At 27.8% G+C, this 14,804-nt stretch overlaps 4 protein-coding genes across 4 annotated transcripts; 2 read left to right on the forward strand and 2 right to left on the reverse strand.

Annotated features, from left to right (window-relative positions):
- Window positions 1–595: 595 nt before the first annotated feature.
- On the forward strand, window positions 596–1,549 carry LOC134827347 (uncharacterized). Its single transcript, XM_063839941.1, has 3 exons — window positions 596–861; window positions 917–1,098; window positions 1,161–1,549. The coding sequence occupies exons 1-3, from the start codon at window positions 614–616 to the stop codon at window positions 1,463–1,465; spliced, it is 735 nt and encodes a 244-aa protein (XP_063696011.1). The 5' UTR covers window positions 596–613; the 3' UTR covers window positions 1,466–1,549.
- Window positions 1,550–3,349: 1,800 nt separating this feature from the next.
- Window positions 3,350–4,337, forward strand: LOC134837656 (protein takeout-like). Its single transcript, XM_063853038.1, has 3 exons — window positions 3,350–3,469; window positions 3,573–3,947; window positions 4,006–4,337. The coding sequence occupies exons 1-3, from the start codon at window positions 3,358–3,360 to the stop codon at window positions 4,335–4,337; spliced, it is 819 nt and encodes a 272-aa protein (XP_063709108.1). The 5' UTR covers window positions 3,350–3,357.
- A 946-nt stretch (window positions 4,338–5,283) lies between these two features.
- LOC134838006 (uncharacterized) lies at window positions 5,284–6,565 on the reverse strand. Its single transcript, XM_063853438.1, has 4 exons — window positions 6,259–6,565; window positions 6,015–6,202; window positions 5,867–5,961; window positions 5,284–5,812 (listed from the first exon to the last, which is right to left on the reverse strand). The coding sequence occupies exons 1-4, from the start codon at window positions 6,513–6,515 to the stop codon at window positions 5,603–5,605; spliced, it is 750 nt and encodes a 249-aa protein (XP_063709508.1). The 5' UTR covers window positions 6,516–6,565; the 3' UTR covers window positions 5,284–5,602.
- Window positions 6,566–7,875: 1,310 nt separating this feature from the next.
- On the reverse strand, window positions 7,876–9,849 carry LOC134827270 (uncharacterized protein DDB_G0287625-like). The gene is made up of 4 exons (XM_063839850.1): window positions 9,553–9,849; window positions 9,447–9,496; window positions 8,995–9,283; window positions 7,876–8,939 (listed from the first exon to the last, which is right to left on the reverse strand). The coding sequence occupies exons 1-4, from the start codon at window positions 9,766–9,768 to the stop codon at window positions 8,019–8,021; spliced, it is 1,476 nt and encodes a 491-aa protein (XP_063695920.1). The 5' UTR covers window positions 9,769–9,849; the 3' UTR covers window positions 7,876–8,018.
- Between the last annotated feature and the right edge of the window lie 4,955 nt (window positions 9,850–14,804).

Here is a 14,804-nt window from a genome sequence, read left to right on the forward strand (position 1 = left end):
TCTTCGATTAGTTTGAAAAATTTTAGATAATTTTTAGTTTTTTTATATTTGAACTTATTTTGAGGTTAGAATCGATCACAAATTATCAGGCATATCCATTTTTGTGACAAGCGCAAAAATATGATCAATTAATTGATAAGATCATTTTTTCAAGCTCAAATAATTTTTTATGAATTTTCTATTTTTCGTTATAATTTTATTTTTTTAATTTTATTTTTAATTTTACTCTTATTTAAAAAAATAACTAAATTTGAAAAATTTTAATTTTACTTTAATTTCACGAAAAAAGATTTATTTTTAAAATATAGTTTTTAAAATTAATTCTGAGCAAATTTTTTATATAATTTTTTTTTAATTTTAGAAAATTTCGAGGTTAGAATCATTAAAAAATCAGTCGTCTCCACAATGTTTACAAAAACTTTGCGTCTTACTATTAAGGTCATCATAAACGCTAATTTTTTGTCTCTTAATTCATTCCAATTTACCTTAATTGACATCGAGTATCCATCCAACTATTCACCGAAAAAATCCGTTCTCCCGCAGTATTCATTCGTCTTTCTTCGCAGCAACAACAACAAGTCACGTGGCGATTTTTTCCATCCTTCCACGAAAAATGAGTCTTTTAACGTTTTTCTTGTATGCCGCTTTGTGTTGCGGCACCTGGGCGATTCCATTCCGTAACTTTTACGACGATTACTACTCCAGCGACTACTCTGGCGAACGTCCGTGCATGATAAATGAGACGATATTGGAGATTATGTTTGCAAATTTACGCAAATTGATGTACAGCGGCGATTACGAATATAATGTTCCTCCGTTGGCACCTTTCGTCATTGACGAGCCGCACTACAAGAATTTCTCGTGAGTTGTGATTTTTTTTTTGTTTTTTTTTTTGTGATGAAATTTTTTTTTGTAGGAAGATGTCAGTTTTGAAACGCTTACAATTGAATGGATATGACAAATTTATCGTGGAAGAAGCGATGGTGAATGCGAAATGCACGTCAATCAATTTCACCCTAAATATCCCTTCAATCAATATGAAGGCGCAGGAAATTGATTTACTGGGAAATGTCTTTTTCATAAATGTCAATGAGAAGAGTAAGGTGAAGATGTGTGACGTCTTTGTGCCTCTCTCATGCTCCAAATTTCGTCTTTTTCAGACACAACCATTGACGGATACATCGAAATGGAGCCAGATGAAAGTAACGGATGCATCGTGCTCAACAACATCGATATCGCATGGAGTTACGAAGATGTCGACGTTGATGTGGATTCCGATTCGTACACGTCGCCGCAATCGCGAGACGTTGCCCGGGATGTTGCCACGTCCCTCATTAAGGCACTCAAACGCTTCGACCTGAATAACAAGGAAAAAACTGTCGAAAGTACCGCACGTCGTGTCTTCAAACGACTTGGATGCTGGAAATTCTCCGTCGACACGTTACTCATGTCCAACGACAGCTAGTTTGAGCTCACCTCGCACGACATTATTCATTCGTGTGTGTGTCTTCTGGCTGAAAATAAATAAATAAATAAAATGTACACAAAATTTCTGAATAAATATTAAATAGTCTCTGTTGCATAATAAACAAAAATTATAAATTTTACTTCCCCAAACGTTTAGTAGTTAAATTGTCTCTGTGCATGTGTCGTTGTTGTTTACTAAATTATTATTAAATTGTATGTGAGAGCCCGGAATATACGTTTTGTCATATAATAATAATTAATTATGAAAATAATAATATGAGGAAAATTATGAATAAACGTAGTTAGTTACGGTGCGAGTTATAGTGCATGTTGGTTGGAAAAGATTTTGCAAACAAGGCACTTTTTGTTTAATTATTTTTTTTTAAACAGATTTTTATAAAAATTTTCAATATTTTTTTTTAAATTTAAGAATAAAAAACAATTTAAATTAATTTTTATTAATTTTTTACTTAATTAATTTAATTTTTAATATTAATATTATTTTTTTTTTAAGGCCGCAACAAATGAAAATCAAAAATAAAGTCCGATACCCCATTTTAAAAGTCGAAAATCCAATGGGGCAAAATAAAAAAAAAGTTAAAAATTTAACTAAAAATGACCGTTTTTCGGTGTATTTTCATGATTTTTCAAGAAAATTTCCAAAAAATTTTTGAAAAATTTTCAATTTATTCTAATTTTTGTTTTGGAAATCATATTTTATCATAAATTTTCTTCTCTAAAAATATTTTTCATAAATTATTAATTTTTTTTTTTTCAAATTATTTTCTGATTTCTTTTTCTTCAATTTTTAATATGAAATATTCTGAAATCTACTTTGAATAAGCAAATTTCAAAGTAAATAGTAAAAAAACATCAAAAATATTACTTAACGCTCTAAAATTTATAAAATTTTGTCATTTGGTATGAAAATAGTATTTCAAAACTTTTTTTTTATTTTGCCCCCCTCATTTTATTTTAAAAAATTTTGGACTTTATTTTTGATTTTCATTTGGAGCGGTCTAAATTTAAGAAAAAAAAATCAATTTAATTAAAATTATTAAATTTAAAATTAAAATTAAATTTAATTATTAAAACTTAAAATAACTTTAGGTACATTTATTTAACATTTAATTTAAACCTTCGAAAATTTTAAAAAAAATTTAATTTTAGCAAAAAGTGATATTTTTTTATTTTTGCATTTGCAAATATTAAAAAAAATTTATAAAAAGACAAAAAAAATATTAAAAAATAATTTAAAAAAATATTAAACAATATAAAAAAATATTAAACAATATAAAAAAATAATATTTTTAAAAAAGAATTTACCTAAATTGAATTTTTTTCTTGACTGTTAAAAAAAAAATAATATTCAATTTTTTTTAAAATTAATTTCAATATTATTTTTATAATTATAATTAAAAAATTAAATTATTATTAAATTATTTTATAATTATAATTTTTAGTAGTTTTATTCAAAAACTACCCCTTCTTCAGCAATGTATTTTCCAAAATAAGCTTACATTTGCAACTTACATGAATGTATTACTACAAGCAAAAATATTTACAACACCGAAAAAAAAATAAAAAATAATAACAACAAAAAAAAAATTCTGCAGTGGAACTTAATCGGCTATTTTCATTCTTCAACGACGCGCAACACACTAACTGACAAGAAGAAACTTTTTATCGCATTAATTTTAGTTGGCGATTATTAAAATTATATTTTAGTGTCGCAGCAGTTTGGATTTTCTCAACTGTGAAAAAGGGTTCACATTTAATTAATACCCGACTTTTAATTTTTTTTCTTCGTTATTGTTGTTTTCCGTGAAATATCATCCAGAAGAAGTTTATTCAAATTAATTTAGAAAGACACACACTCGACTCGAAATTATGTTTATCAAGTTCATTTCCATCGTATCGCTGTGTAAATTTATTATTTTGCTGCTGCTACCGGAGCCCAATGGCGGCAATCTGATTAAAGCGGATTATAGTGAACGATTACGTAAGATATGACCTTTTTGTGTCGATTTCGAGCGAAAAAGAAATTTTTCTATTACTTTACACACAGAACACCATTTAATATTATATTATTTTCAATTTCCCAGCTGAATACATTAATGTTTGTCATGCAAACGACCCGAAATTGAATGAGTGTGTCAAAAAATCGATTCTTAATTTGCGTCCGTATCTCAGCAATGGCATTCCAGCGTTATCGATACCCTCTGTAGATCCCTTGGAAATTCCGAAAATCAGCTTGCAACAAGATTCAGGTCCAATTAATCTAAATTCGCGCTTTGAAAACATCAAAATTCATGGATTGTCGCACTTTCGGATACGCGCAGTGCGAATTGATCCGGAAAAAGCGAAATTTCGGTTGCGTTTGTGGTTTCCGGAATTGCACATGGTCGCCGATTACTATGTCAAGGGAAAATTTTTGATGGTGCCCATGGTAGGAAATGGAAAATCAACAGGAAATTTCTGTAAGTATTTTTTTTTTCGTTTTAAAATTCCATTAAAATAATTTTTAAAATTTTTCAGCTGACGTCGATGCAATTGCGTCTCTCAAAGCGGAGCGTTTCAATCGTGATGGTCGAGAATTTTTACGCATCAAAGATATTTTCGCCGAATTTAATATCGGACATGCCAGTGTTCGTCTCGACAGTTTGTTCAACGGCAACCAAGAACTCAGTGACACCCTCAACCAATTTCTGAATCAAAACTGGAAGGCAGTCACGGCGGAAATCAAACCCGAACTCGAGGAATTCATTTCGAACTTTTTGAACGAGACAACGAGCAATTTGTTCAACAGATATCCGTACGAACAGTTGTTGCCAAGCGGAGTGGCGGCATCAAGTACTTCGCCAAAGTAAAAAAAAAAGTTTTTTTTGTGCACTAAAATTAATTAAAATAGTCTATAGTTCGTTTTCAATAAAAGTGCCTGTCGGCCCGAAATAAAACGAGTTTAAATATCAAAAGTTTACTCATACACTCAAAAAATGTCAATAGCATAAAATTTATTAACACAAAAATATTGCCTGCGGGATAGAGTGAGAGGGGCGGAGAATTGCGGAGTAACGAGAGTGCGATGCAGGAAAACTGTTTAATTAATTATTTGTATGTTGAAATTTGAGCTCAAAGCATTTTGTGGTTTGCTTTTCAGTAGTAATTATAGGATGGACAAAATTTTTGAAAAATTATAAAATTTCTCATTTAATTTTTTTTTGTTTTGAAAACTAAAACAATTTTTCTTCAGTCAAAAAAATTTATTAAAAAAATAATTTAAATTAATTATTTTTTTTAATTTTTTTAAAAAAACGGTTTTATAGTTTTTTGATTAATTAATTATTAATTATTTTTTTTTTTAATTATTTTTAATTCTATTTTTTCTATTAAAAAATATTTATTTAAAAAATTTAAATAATTTGTTTTTTTATTATTTTTTTTATTTAATTGGTCTTTATAGGTTTTTAATTAATTTTTTAATTTATTTTTTAATTTTGACCAATATTTATTTTTTTATTTAATTAAAATTTATTAATTTTTTTTTAAAAAAATTTAATTAATTAATTTCATTTTTTACAAATTATTTAATAATTTTCAAAGCAAAAAAAAAACATTAAATTTATTTTTTACTGGTAATAATATAAAGTTTATTTTCAAGGCATATCAAAAAAAAATTAAAACAACGATTAAATAATTTTTTATCATTTCCTGTTATTTGTGCTGCAAATTAATAAAAAGCTTGAAATTCGATCAAATTTGAATATTGTATTTTTTTTCAAAAAATATTGCCATCCCATACTTATTAATTATTTTTATGATGATGACGATAAATACCTATTGTGGTCATGTTTGATATTCTTTTTTTGTTTAAATCAATAAATTAAAAGTCTGACATACCTACTCATTTTCGCAGTCATTCATGTGCAACGATAATCGATGCCGGACAGATGTCGGAAATTGCGTGCTGTGCCGGCAAGAGATAAAAATAGTAATTAATAATTACAAACATGATTTGGCTTTTTAGCGATTTTCAGGTAATTTCATGTTATTTTGTTCATCTAAAAATTCAACAATATTTTTTAAAAATTTTTTGGTAAGTACCATGCGCCTCCATTTGTATGGAAAATGTATTTTAGATGTCGTTCGTGATGGAAACGAGAAGTTTTTCCTCTGAATAAGTCCAACATTGAAGTTTATCAAAGACTTCCTTGATCTCCTCTTCAATCATTCCTTCAGCAGTTTCCAAAATTTCTTCTTTGTCTTCCACACGGAAGAACGTAAGAGCTTGAATTAATGCATCTTCGGCATTGGTTGGAACGTCACCACGTTTGATGATGTCGTACTAAAAAAAAATAATTAAAAAAAAATTTTTTTTCAGGTGAAAATTGAAACTTACATCAATTAAATCGTAATCCAAATCAACATTGATGTCCAATAAGCGAACGCACTTTGACTGAGGTTCATATTCAATAGTACCAACGAAAGTTGTGTCTAAAATTTTTAAAATTAAAAAAGTTTTTGTCAGAAAAATTAACGAAACTTACTTATTTGACTTGCTTTGATGGCAATAAAACTATCTTCCGTAACATTCGACGTCCATAAATACATAAAGTCTAATTGTGGAAAGAATAATTTGAATTCGACAGCATTTCTCTCCATGTAAAGTGCGGTATGAACCTTGTCAAAGTCGTCGAGACCTTCTAACATTACCTTAATTGGTCCATCAAAGTCCCTTTTATTTTTCAAAAAATTAATTAATTTTTTTTTTGCAGAAAAATTGACACTTACTCATCTTCAATCTCATCAACGAAAGGAGCCCATACCGGAATATCGTATTCTGGATCCCCATATCGGAGTAATTCCTTCAAATTGCGCAAAATAATGTCATCTGGTGACAAATCCTCATCACTTTCCTGATAGCTGTCCTCCGAAACTTCGTCAGATTCGCTCATGCTCTCACTCTCGGACTCCAAAATGTCCAAACGAGACGCCGAGGTAACAGCTAAAAGCAGTCCGATAACGGAAAATATGAAAAATCTTGTCATAACGGAGTGATTTAAGAACAAAAGTGGTTAGAACGATGGTTTATCGACAAATGACTCTGAAATTACTCATAAACAAGACAACAGCAGTCTCTTTTAATTGCTTACCTCATTACCGTCGTTGTTGTTATCATGATTTATTATTTTCCACGCGATCACAAAGAGACACACATACCGCATGCGATAAACAGTAATTTTCCCCGAGAAATCACATGCAGCCTAAATCAGATGAGATTTTTTTTATTAGCTCGTTTTATTAGGTGCATACAAAAAAAAATTGAAAAAAGCGGTGTTGCTTGATGGAGTTGTCTCACGAAATGACTGATGCATGAGAGGCACCGAAATGTAATCAAGTGGAAATGTCGGGGAAAAAAGTGCATCATTCATCATGTCATGCATCATTTTGGACAATGGCTTGTAATAATAGAAGCGGCAAAAAAAACCTAGTTGTCTATTGAAAGGGCAATAGATGGATGATGGTCGTTGAATGGTGATGTGAGTTGTCGCTTCACATGATTGATTTGTGATTTTTATCGGGTTTTTTGAAATTAACGGAATTTTTTTTCTGAGATGAAAAGGCTTTAAATTGATTTTTTTCTTTCAATTATCAAAAATTCAAAATTTTATCTTTTTTTAAAATTAAAAAAAAATATTTTTTTTTTAATTTCTTTTAAAGTTAATTTTGTTTCAAATTTTATAAAAGTAAAAAAGTTATACTTAATATTTAAAAAGCCCATGGAGAATTTAGGAAAAATTTAAAAATGTTTTAAAAAAGTAAATAAAAGCTTTTCTAAAAGTAGAATTGAAATTTTTGCAAAATTAAAATTCATTATGAAAAAAAAATTAAAAATTAAAAAAATAAATAAAATAAAAAAAAAAAAATAAAAAAATAAATTTAAAAATAATATAAATAAAATAAAAAAAATAAATAAATAAATAAAAAAAAATAAAAACTTTGGTACCCAAAAGTTGAAAAAAAATTTTTTCACAAATAAAATAAATATTTAAAAACTTATGAAAAAATAAAAATTGAAATAAAAACATAAAAAATTAAAATAAATGAGAGAAGTAAAAAATTTAAAAATCTACCCAAATGTAGAAAATTTAAATTCTGGCAAAAAAAGAAGTGAAATATGAAAAAAAATAATTAAGAGAAAAACTTAAAGTAGAAGTTTATATTAAAGAAAAAAAATTAAGTAATTAATTTCAAAAATAAAAGTTTGCAAATAAATAAATAAATTTTTGTAAAAACAAAGTTGAATCTAAAAACTTACAAAAATAAAAAAAAAAAATAAATTAATTTTAAAAGCCAAAAATTAAGAGAAAAATCAAAACAATATCTGGAAAATTTCCAAAAGTGGTCATTATGATAACAAATCTTATTTTATTATACACTTAGTCATTAATGCAAAAAAAATCTCATCGTCGATTTACAATCTAATCTCTACGGCTTATTAAAAAATATTTAAAAAAATGCTTCTTATCAGGTAACGGAAACCGTACAGCTTAACTATAATCGTAATACGTCGTTGCACGATTTTGCGTCGCTTGTTGACGATAAACCGGATTAGATTGAAATTGCGCTGAATTCGTATTTGCCGACTGCTGAATTGCCCGATTGTTGTTATTTTGCGCAACGTCATATTGTTGCGTCTCTTGCGTTCTCCGTGAAGTACTTTGTGATATTGGTCTTCGAGTTGTCGTTGTTACGCGTGAAGTTGTCGTCACTTCTCGATTACTTTGCGGGTAATATGAGGTCTGTGTGGATTGTGTTTGACGATTTTCGTTGTAAACTTGGGAATTTTGTGAGTTTTGAGCATTTTGACGGTTGTTATTATTGTAAGTCGTTGAAGGTTGCGGAGGATTTCGAGCATCAGCGGCGGGAAAATAAATTGGTTCAGGATCTGGTTGGAGAGTGTTGCGATTATTGTTGCCGGATGACGGGCGTCGATCATCGTAGGAAGGATTTTGATGAGAATTTGGACGTTGATTTGTGTTTTGAGTACTTGTTTGAGGTCTTAGATCATCGTACGACGGGTTTTGTTGATTTATATTCGACTGCGATCTTCTATCGTCATAAGAATCACTTCCGATATTCCGTCCTACATCCCGTTGATTGTGCGTCGAGTAAATATTTGTATTGAAAGTATCAATTCCCGACGTCGAAGGTCTTGCATTCGAGTCGAAATCAATAAAAGCTCGATCATCTCGGTTTTCGTTCGTTCTCGAGGGACGTTGATTCGGCACGTCTTCTTGCAACAAACATCGATAACTCCCAAAATACTCTTTAATTTTTTGTTCCAACTCGTAAGCGGGCTTTTCAAGTCCCAGAGTGTATTCCTGCTTGATGTACCGATCGAGCGTTTGTCTTGCAGTCCTCGCAATTTCCTTATCATTCTCATTGTTGCTCGTCGTGACAACATTGACCTACGAGTGTGAGATGAGAGATAATGTCTAATGAAGAGAAAACGAGAGAACTTACGTCATAATTCTTGAAATGCAATGTGAGACGCAATTCCTTGAGTTTGTAGCAATTTTCATTGACATTTGTGCGTTGAACATCTGCTTCGCCTTTCAAGGTGCATCCAACAAAAGTATAATTCGAGTAAAAAACTCGATAATTATTCGTCGACGAGTGACGAGATAAAAAAGTTACTTTGGGCCATAACAAACTAAAGTCGAATTTTTCATTATTTGAATAAATTAAAGAACTTTTTGTCACAAATTGGTCCAATCCTTCGACTCGTTGATGTTCAACATTTCCCAATTCGCTAAAAAAGATAAAAAAATAATTTTAAATAAAAAAAAAAAATAAATAAATAAATAAAAATAATAAAATTAATATTTAAAAAAATCAAATAAAATTATAAAAAAAAATATTTAAAAAATAAAATTTAAAATATTAAAAAATAATTTAAAAAAAATAAAAATTACTTTTCCATGTTTGAATCATACTGATGATCTCGCTTGAAAGGTGCCATTTTCTAAAAAAAATATAAATAAAATAAAATTTAATTCACAGAAAAATTCAAAAACTTACCGGCACTCCATTCGCTGGATCCCCCATCCGCATTATCCGCCGCACATTCTTAAATATGTCATTATCGTCAATTTTTTCATAGACATCGCTGTAATCTGGCTTGCGTGTTGTGCGGGCAAGTCCATCGCCAGCGGCTGACGATCGAATTGCTTCGTTCAGCTGAAAGTGACACAAGACGACAAAAACGAAAAAAGATGATAAATTAACGGAATTCATTCTCTTTCAGGGAATTTTTTTGAAAAAAGTTGGAGTGTGAGATGCAATCGATAATAAATAATGATTAAAACCGCATCGAGGCGAAACTCAACTCAGACTAATTGAGAAATTGAGTATTTGTTGTCGATCAATGTAATTTTGCATGCCGTATGTAAATAAGTGTTTGTAATTGAGAGATCAATGAAAATAGAATAAACCGGTTACCTGTTTAGATTATCAAGTCGCGGAAGATTTTTATTGTATGCTATGGAGTGTGTGGTAAGTTGTTACAATTCACGAGAATGCATTTGTGTAATTATTTAGGGTAATTCACGGAAATTGGTATTTTTTTCACAAAAAATTAAATTTTTTACAGAATTTATTATTTTTTCACAAAAAAAAATGTAAATAATTAATAAATTACTTAAAGAGCTTTAGATGTCTGGAAAAAATTAAAAAAATAATTTTTGAAATTTGATTTTAAACTTTTTAAATTTTTAACTTTATTTTTTATTTTGATATTTTTTACTTTTGTAAATTTTTTTGATTATCATAATTAATTTTTTTTTGAAAATTTTTTTTTTTTTATTTTCTTTTAAATAATATTTTTTAAAAAAAAAGAAATTAAAAAAAAATTTTTTTGGAATTCGATCAAAAATTTAAAATTAAATTAATATAATATTTTTAATTAATTAAATTAAATTTAAAATTTTATCAATGTTAATTAATTATAATTTTTAATTAAAAATAATAATAAAATTTAATTTAAAATGTTTAAACATTATAGGTTCTTCTTAATTTAAATATTTTCCTGTTTTGAGAAGTATTTGAAAAAAATAAAAATTAATTTTATATATTTTTTGTAATTTTAATGGAAAAGCATCAAATATAATGAAAAATTACAAAAAAATTGTTACATTTGCTTAGAATTATTTAAATTTAATATTTTTTCAGAATCATAAAATAGCAAAATTCTTTTGTTAAAATCTCAAGTGATATAAAAATTACAAAAAATTAAATTTTTTGGAATTTTTTTTTTAATTACTTGTAATCGCCTTACCTTCCCATTCTATGCAAATTTGCACAAAAATCACATCTTCTAAATGTAAACTTACACAAACACATCTTGAATGTTCTCTCCTCACATGCAGATGTTCCAACGATTACTTAATAATAATCGATAAAATTATTCAACGACTCGTCTTCAACTAAGTTATTTACCACAATCAATCAGCAGGCATCACAGCGGCAACAAACGACGTCATCTGAGATTGAAGTCGTAAACAAACTACAAAAACAGAAAGAAAGACATTTAATTGTTATTTCTCTCTTTCTCCGTTTTTTCGGTTGCAAAAATCAGTCAATCCATCTTCTCGACATCCCTTGCGATAATCTTACGCAAACACGAAAGAGAGAGAGAAAGAGTCTCGAAAGGCAATGAAACCAGTGACACACATCATTTATTTCAGCTCGTATCGAAGCAATACAACTATGACGTCATTCCTCGTGTTTTTTTGTGTAAAATATTGTGTCTATTGTGCGTATGCCATTCAATAATTTTTGCACAACACTGACAAGATATATGTACAGAAATATGTCATTTTATCTTCTTGCGATCACAATGGAGAAGTAGTAACAATATTGTCGTGTTCTTCTGATTAAAGAGAACAAAATATTATGAGAAAAAATATGAATATAAGGACGACAAAAAAATAAATGGAGTAGAAAAATTCAATTATGCGAAGGGAGACGACTGGCATGTTTTTGTAATTGATTTGTGGCGCGCGTATTTGTGGTTTCTGTGTAAGGATTTTTTCTTATCAAGAGTACGCACGATTGACATTGGACCATATTTAATGGAAAATTTATGAAGAAAATCATTTTATTTAATAATCATGGAAATTTTTATAAAAATAATATTTTTTAAGAGATTTTATGGCTCTTTAAAAGTAAAAATATGGAAGACATTTTGTAATAATTTTAGATAATTTTTAAGATTTTTTATTTTTTAATTTTTAATTTATATTTTTAATTTGAAATAATTTTTTTTTTATTTAAAATAATTTTTTTTAATTAAAAATAATTATATATTTTTTTTTATTTTATTTTTTTTAAGTTATACTTTTTTTCGTACAAAAATGATTAAAAAATAATTTTAAAAGTAAATGCAATTTTTGAAATTAAACTGAAAATTTTTAAAGAAAATTAATTTAATTTAAATTTTAAATATTTTTTGAAATTTAAAATGAAAATTTTGTTCAAATTACAAAAAATCATGAGAAATAAAAAATATGTTAAAAAAAAATATTAAGTTCAGTTTTTTTAATATTTTATTTTTTAATATTGAAGTTGCTTTAATTAAAAAAAAATTTCAGTAATTTTTACAAATTTTGCATAACTTGTCTTCGAAAATATTTTTCAAAATAAATTTTTAATTAATTAATTTAATTTTAATAAAATAAAAATAATTATATAAAATATTTAATAAAATAAAATAAAATTTAATAAAATATTTTTAGTAAGAAAAATTAAGAAAATAAATTAAAAAATATTTTTTTTTGTGAAATTTCAATTAATATTTTTTTTATTAAACATTTTAAACTTTAAAATTTTTATTGAAAAAATTAACTTAAACCTTAAAAATAATTTTTTTCTTTAAAAATCTTAAATAATAAAAAAACGTTATTAAACATACCTTTTTTCCAAATCTGGCAGTCATTCAAATCAAAACGAAAGCCCACATGGGAGTTTAGATACTTCTACTGCTTTTTTATAATGCATTTTATCAGACAACAAAAAATAAAAATTGGAAAGAAAAATGTCACTCAAGGGATTCTTTTTTCAAACTTTATGTTTCTACTCTGAAATTTTGCTGCAACATTTCAACAAACTATGCATCGAATACCATCATCGCGTCATTCTAACCTAAATATTGATGTGCCTGCATTTTTTGGTATTCAAAAAAGCTGTCAATCGATAATTTCTCGGAATTCTATTTATTTCGACTAATTTCTGAAAAAAAAAATTATTTAAATGCCATCACAATTTTTTCTCGCTATAATTCGAGATTTGCAAAAAAAAAACTGTGATACGGGTCTAATTGCATCGAACGAGAGTGAGGTAGAAACAATTAAGAAAGAGTATAAAAAGTCTGGTAATTTAATAACAATTATTAGTTCATTGTTTGCATTGATTCGCATTTATTTGGAGAGCTGCAGAGAAAAAAAAGTGATTCCGAGAACGATATTGATACAATTTAATTGAAATAGAGCACAATTTTATTCAATCCTTTCTTGTGCTCCGACATTCCGTTTTGAGTTTGATTGGAAATTGTTATTTTCTATTTCTAATTAAAATTGTTCTGTGTACACACACACACGATGAATGCAGTTTCAATTGGTTTAAGTCTCTTATTGGGCTCCATTTTGTTTAATTACTTGCTCGTGAGCGGCGATGGCAACACATCCGATGGTAATTTCGCAAGTCGTCATGTAACGCACACACACACACACATTTTAACGAATTATAATTAAATCAGATCAAAGGCCATTAATCAACAGAGGCATACGATTTTTGATTGAACGAGTACGGCAACAGATGCCTAATGGATTTCCCAGATTGGGCATTCAGTCACTCGCACCATTGTACGTGCCCAATCAAAATTTTACCATTGGCGGCGGACAATGGATGAGGTAAATTTTTATTTTTATTTAACACGAAAAACATGTAAAAAAAATATTTTTTTTTAATGAACGACAGCTTGACAACACATTTGCAAAATTTTTCAATCAACAACATGAATTTATTTGACGTCGGCAAGTTGGAGTTCCATCCGATGAAATTATTTTTCGAGATTGAATTAATTTTCCCGGAATTGAAAATAGATTCGGACTACAGTACGACAATGCGACTGATGAATTTCAGCATGAGACGCACGTCACAAGGAGAGGTTCGCATAAAAGCACGAGGTGAGTAGAAAAAAATGTTTATTTTTAGGATTTTTTTTTCATGTTTTTGTTTGTTGATAAAAATATTTTTTAGAGACCCATGTTCATGCACGTGCCCAGATGAACTTGATTCACAGAATTTATCCAAATATAACGGAGGTGATGCTAAATGTCACGATGCAAGACGGATTGGAAGTGAGTAAAATTAGTGTGTGACATTTTTATTGCATTTTTTTCGGTGTCAGAGGAAATTTTAGTCTTGTCACTCGAAATGTCAATTCGAAAAAGTGACCGTTGTAAATGTGCATTTACGATTTTTGACATGAAATTGTGTAAAATTTGTATGAAATTTATTGTTGAAATTGCAACAAAAAATTACAATTTGAATATTTTTACCGCATTTCGAAGAAAAAATGCGGTATTAAACTCGACTTGTCGTGTATGTGTATGTGTTCCGAGGTGCCACAAAATTTTTGTAAGTAATTCTTAGTTATTTGAGTACCCTCTGGGCATAAAATAATGAAATTGAAAAAAAAATTCTTTGACATAGTTTTGTTTTGAAAACTAAATCAAGAGCAAAACTAAATCAAAAACTGTGTCAAAGCCATTTTTGTCAAATCTTGCTCCAAATGGATAAAAATTTGTCAGAAGGCTCTAATTTATCATTTTTAATCATTTTATAACTCAAAACTGCCAAAAAATTGAAACTGAAAAAAAAAATTTCTTTGACATAGTTTTGTTTTGAAAACTATATCAAGAGCAAAACTAAATCAAAAACTGTGTCAAAGCCCATTTTGTCAAATCTTGCTCCAAATGGATAAAAATTTGTCAGAAGGCTCTAATTTATCATTTTTAATCATTTTATAACTCAAAACTGCCAAAAAATTGAAACTGAAAAAAAAAATTTCTTTGACATAGTTTTGTTTTGAAAACTAAATCAAGAGCAAAACTAAATCAAAAACTGTGTCAAAGCAATTTTTGACAAATCTTGCAAATTTTTTAATGTTTTCAAAAAAAAAAGAAAAATTTATTTCAATTATATTATGCAAAAAGTTTTTTTTTATTTTCTTAAAATATAATAAATTTAATTAAATAAAATAATTTTTTTTC

The sequence above is a fragment of the Culicoides brevitarsis genome, chromosome 1 (genome assembly GCF_036172545.1).
Source record: "Culicoides brevitarsis isolate CSIRO-B50_1 chromosome 1, AGI_CSIRO_Cbre_v1, whole genome shotgun sequence".
Classification (NCBI taxonomy): Eukaryota; Metazoa; Arthropoda; class Insecta; order Diptera; family Ceratopogonidae; genus Culicoides; species Culicoides brevitarsis.